Source organism: Cyphomyrmex costatus, unplaced genomic scaffold, assembly GCF_001594065.2.
Source record: "Cyphomyrmex costatus isolate MS0001 unplaced genomic scaffold, Ccosl1.0 scaffold467, whole genome shotgun sequence".
NCBI classification, from domain to species: domain Eukaryota; kingdom Metazoa; phylum Arthropoda; class Insecta; order Hymenoptera; family Formicidae; genus Cyphomyrmex; species Cyphomyrmex costatus.
In genome coordinates, this window is record NW_017278933.1 from 488463 (window position 1) to 494462 (window position 6000).

Here is a 6000-nt window from a genome sequence, read left to right on the forward strand (position 1 = left end):
AATGAAATTAAAATTACAGTAAATGCTTGTAGTGTGTACTATAAATCTTTACTGTGTTATTGATATATTCTTTGTTTTATTATATAATAATTATATATATAATTACACATAATTATTATTATATTTGAATGTATTCGTGAAAAATATTTATTTATTTCTTGTAGTAACCTGAATATTAATATCGTAGAAACTATGACATAATAAATGGACCATAATAATTAAATAAGTAATTAATGTCCAAATTGATTAAGAAATGATATAGAAATACGTTAAAGTTTTAAATTTTTATCCTTAAATAAATATAATTATTACAATTGAATAATTGAGTAATGGATCAAAGTAATTCTACTGGAATTGAATTCGTGATCCTTTCTCGTGGCACATTCTTGACCTTACAGTAATATTGCATTCAGATACCTTATGACCTCTTGCTGTCGATAATGATTGGTTAACTTAGAATTTCTTGAGGAAGATGATGATTGTGGAGTTATACGTTGGTTAAATAGGTCGAAGAGTCTTAGAATCTCGAATGACAATTGCGCGAGTTTTCACTCGGTTTGAAAGCCAATTTTGAAATTAGAGATACATAAAGAGCATCGTACAAAATCTAATAACACTTAGTTTAACAATTCGTTAAGCGAATATGAAACTTGAGGATTACGAGCGTGACGAGAGCGTATGATTTGTGGCACTTAAACGCAAACCAATTGTTAGCCGCTTTGCGTCTAAATGATTTTTGCGGCGCGGTAATATTGTTCGTTCCTTAGACGTGCGTAAATTGCAAACGGCGTATTATTAAAACGGAGTAATCAGCTGAATTTAGGACTAAGGAGAGGAAAACCGAGTTCAACGAGGACTCCGTTCTGGAATAACAAGGGAGAAGGCGTCTAGTTTCACGCACGGCATACATAATTCGCGGTGGCTAGAATGATTCTCATGGTGCGACCCAGTTCGCTTCTCTGCACGTTATTCTCTGTCACGTCATTGACGTTGCGGAAAGTGTACATAATAATATAATGCGCACGAGATTTCGTTAGGCAAATGATACCTAGCATATTGAGAAAGAGAAAAACAATTGTTAGCATGTATCCATCTACTTTAATAAACATTTGTGTTTCTCATTTTTAGTTAAGATTGTGTATAGTGAAAATTTCGATTTGACGAATACTTCGTTAAATCATTTTAAAACGAAGTTTTCTCACTTTCAATGTTATTATTTTTTCATTATAATAAAATAATTTGCAGTTACAACAAAATTATTTTCAGTTAGTAACATTAGCATTTTTATCTTAAACGCTTCACTATGGAAACAACGCATCGATGTATGCCATACTCAATCCAATTCGATTGCTTATAACTTTCATATTTCGTGTTGCAGATCTTGCCATTTTTACTGTTGATAATCTGCATAATCAACGGGGCTTTCGCTAACCAGAATGCTTGGGGTAGATCGTACAATGTTCGACGCATTCACAGAATTAACGAATATCTCGTTCCACCGCCTCCACCAAAACCTTATCCAGGCAGAATCCCAAGATTGGCGAATTATCAGTCAACTCCGCAGCCAGGATATTTCCAACAGCTAATGAACTGGTTGAATCCGTTTAGTCCTGATTCTTCGCCACAACAACAACCACCGCCGCCGCCGTCAGTACTGCCTCCACAGCCTGAGTTTAGTCAAACCGCTCCTTTACCACGCGTGGCAGCCTACAATGGTCCTCCCCCAGTGGATTATGAGAAACCACCTCTTCCTCCGTCCTCCGTCCATATTTCCAACGATTATTCGGGATATCCTGCTCCGATTCAAACCAAGAATTGCAGTTCTTGCAACAGAATCCCCTGGGTACCGATACAGGACACGCATCAAGGACATGACGGACATTTAGGAGACGCTTCGTATGCGCCACCGCCACTTGAATCGTCAGGTAGATACTTGCCTACAAATCAAGAAATACCTCATGACGCTTATCATGCTGCCTCGCAAGAAGTCAGAGCTCCGGATTTCTCTCATGCGCCAGTATTGCCCAATACTGGACAGGACGATTCTTTCATTAATCCATTGTTGAATCCGCATCTGTTTCCTGGAGCAATGCCACCGCTCTTTAAAGCAGTCAATTTTAATCAACCTTTACCTGTACAAGTCACTCCCGATGAAAACTCAGGACACCTTAACTTACCATCATCATCAATTTCCAACGGTGCAGGACCTATTTTCAATGGTGGACATAACGAACAACCTGTCTATCCAGGTCCTTCGACTTATTCAGGCGAAGGAGTTGTTTCTCATGAACTAGGGTATACTAATCCCAGTACAAACCACGGAAAATTTGAAAATGTCAATCAAAATAATTTGGCACATAATGATCTGTCTTCCAGTGGCACTCAAGTGTCTCACGGTCATACTTCGGGAGTATCTAATAACGAAGAACTTTATGAAGTAACGGGATCGAGTGGATCTGACGTGAGCCAAACTAATCAAAATTTTCCCAGCAGCTACGGAATTTCCAGTTTTGATCGAGTACCAAATAATTACGAGCATCCATACAACGACCTGTCTTCCAGTACTAACGTCGCCGAGGGCTCTAACGCACCTTTAGACGAGTCTTCTGGAAACATTGGACATTCAATAAATTTTGAGGAGTCACTGTTGCTAGATTTCACGCAGAAGGATGAAAGTCGGACGCACTCGTCCTCGATACCGTCGACCTCTAACGCGTTTGCGGACTTTCAGCGTACTGAGATTACCGGGACAACTGTAGCACTTGGCGATGAGATTTTCGGAACACGCATTGCTTCAACGGAATCTTATCCTCCTACAGATTACATCGAGATAGTTGATACCGTGGCAAAAGAATCTAAAATCAATAATAACATAACTCAAGGTATAAAAAATCGAGAATAAAATATTTTGCAATTTGATAAAAAAGAAGATCAATTGTTTTTCGATTTCAAGGTATAAACGGAAAATCATCTCGGAACCTGTTAAATGATGATATAGCGGAAGAAACAGTGAGTGATAATATTAATGTTAATTTGGACGGAACGTCTGGGCAGCAAGGGGCAACAAGGAATAGACAGGTGATAAGATTGTGCTTCTTGAGTAGAAAAATACATCTTCGGAGAGAAATCATCTTATTGTCATAAGCTGTATTTCTGTTACCAAAACTTTCAGGTACAAGTTATCATTCCCTATACATCGCAATACACACCACTTCCATTCCATCCAATGCATGAAAAAAATACTGACACCAGTGAATCCAATCATGACAGTTACGTCGGCGAAGAATCAAGAACTAGAATTGAAGTAATCAGTCCTCCAAATTCGTCACATATTTTTCAACCTTTAGAGCCTTTACCATCTTTACCGAAGACATTTGACGATGCTAAGAAATCAGTTGATACTAAAACAAACAATTCCATAGATGTACATAAACTACAAAAGAATATTGATAATTGGACGATACAGGTATGCCATGTGTTTTTAACAAACGTGTATTTAAATATAAATTAGATAAGGGATAAATAAGTTATGGACAGGGAAGAAACGATAGAGATAATTATTATCAATGCCAAAAATTTCAATGCTGGTTCTAGTGCATGTATATTTACAGTAAATGTGATATTAATAATAATAATGACTGTTTTTTTTTTACTTGTGTTTAATTTAGGAATATTCAAAGGGCACAACTATTAGTACAATATTGCCTAATTCGAACAAACCATACCTTTTCCGTTCAAAAAAGATCCCTACAGAGTACTTTATGACTACTAAGCCCGTTAATTACGCAACTGATTCTCACAATAATAATAATAAGGTTATTACTTTGAGCGGATTCAGCTTTAGTGATGAAAATTATAAAGGATCGGCCAGCAATCGTGCGGAAGGATCGCGAGTATGAATAATTAATAAGAGTTTTATTAATTATAAATATATTAATAATAAAAAATAATGCCTTATCTTTCTTTTCATATTTTCTGTTTAAGGAAATGCAAATTGAAAAGTCTGAAGGTCTTACTGATGCTCCCACCGCATCCAAGGATATGTGGCAAGGCTTTCCCATAGGAATTTCTTCAGTGAACAGAGAACGCGTTTATATAGTAACGCCTCAGCCAAGTGTAACTACTCCTACATCAAATCCCGAGTATAGACAAGAGAAAGTGTTGATGGAAGTAGAAAGAAACAAGAAGGAATCAAAGAAAACTTTGCAAACAGATACAAAGGCAACGGAAAAGTCCGATACATTCGAATCGATCGAAAAAGCCTATCAAGTACTGCCCCAGGCTGTGAACAATTTGGCTGTGGCTTCCACAGGTCCAGAAAGTGTTCCTCTGTGGGGCATCATGGAACATGAGGAGTTTGCGTCGCCTGCCGATAGTGAATACGATAACAACGATACTGAACCTCCTACGCCGCATTCTAGACTCTCGAAGGCATGTATGATTGAGTTAACGTTTAGAATTAAAATTTCAAAACGAATTCCTATTAATTTACTTTTTATTTTGCAAAATTACATCTTCTATTTAATATTTTACAAACTTTAACAAGAATGTTCCAATATGCTTTTAAAATATAATTTGCATACCGTTATATACATTTTTTAAATTGATATAGGGGAGAATGTCCTAGATCGGACCTTTTTAATTTAAATAAATACGGTTAAGCAGATTTGCGTGCTATTTATAACGTAAAATCCTTATAAGACACCGAACATGTGACAGCAATTTGGTAGTACTCTGTCGTAATGTTCATAGAATAGACGCAAATATGTATTTTCGGCTACTATGCGAAAATTTGTTTAAAAAAGAAAATCCTTGTAAATCGTTATTTAAAAGATGTTAAAAATTTGATCGGTAATTGATTTAAGATAATTAAAGAGTGTAGAATTAAAAAATATCAAGAGTTTTGCGATTACTTTTGAGGTTTATTGTAAAATTTGTTCCAATAGTTCGAAAGAACCCGTGTCCAAATCGGACCTTTCTTTGGGTGTGCAAATCGGACTTATACAAAAAACAATAAAAAGACGAGTAAGCCAGCTAATTCATCAAAGAAAGAAGGTCGCTACAACTTGGTTGTAGTATATGGTGATTGACCGACCAGATCTGGTCTAAGGAACACTAAATATAAAATATCATCAGACTCAGATTAATGGAAATTTTTATTGATTTTAATTCTAATAATATAAACTGTATTTTTGTCTTTGAGTCTTAAATTGCTCGTTTTTACTCAATACTAACAAAAATTAATTAAAATATTTTAAAATTCTATCTAAAAGTCCATAAAAATAGGAAAGATCCGATTTGGAACTATGAAGTCAGATTATAATGAAAAATGCATTTTTACGTTTTCCATTATAGTTCGACACAGGTAAGAGATACGTCAAAATGGTCTCAAGCAAAAATGAAGAAAATTAAATAATCTTTCGAACAGCATCATTGGTTTTATGATCGGACTTTATTTACGCCTTATAGAGAACAAAAACTGCAAATAAGTCCGATGTAGACCACTCTCCCCTACTTAATTTTCTCCAATATTTAAATAAACATATAATATAGATAAATATTTCTATTAATATAGAAATTCAATTTAATGTTGTACTTTTCAGATATTTTATTTTAAATCTTAAAGCATTCTAAAAGTACATTTTTTAAAATTATTTCTACAATCAGAATATTAAACAAATATAATTTTATTTATTACAAAAAAAATCTCTAAAACTTTTAAAATAATGTTTAATGTTATTTTGTTTTGTTTAATATTTTTGTAGGAGTCGCGTGCCAGACGATGACGTATCAAGTGTAGAAAATGCTCAAGACGATTATTTGTGTATGTGCAGACTATTTTGATAGTGTGTTTCCGTGAATGATGTGAGCGAATTGTAAATAGTGTTATGTTAAAATAGTAGTCCTTGACCTCATTTTCTCAGATAAACTTTTTAACTTAATGATATTTAATACAAACGGGTGAATGTTTCAATTCTACCTACATGCGTAAGTGATTAT

At 34.9% G+C, this 6000-nt stretch overlaps 1 protein-coding gene across 1 annotated transcript; it reads left to right on the forward strand.

The window, feature by feature from the left end:
* Positions 1-643: 643 nt before the first annotated feature.
* On the forward strand, positions 644-5090 carry LOC108777772 (uncharacterized). Its single transcript, XM_018544731.1, has 7 exons — positions 644-676; positions 1379-2882; positions 2954-3078; positions 3173-3466; positions 3669-3893; positions 3985-4431; positions 4947-5090. The coding sequence occupies exons 1-7, from the start codon at positions 644-646 to the stop codon at positions 5088-5090; spliced, it is 2772 nt and encodes a 923-aa protein (XP_018400233.1).
* Positions 5091-6000: the final 910 nt, after the last annotated feature.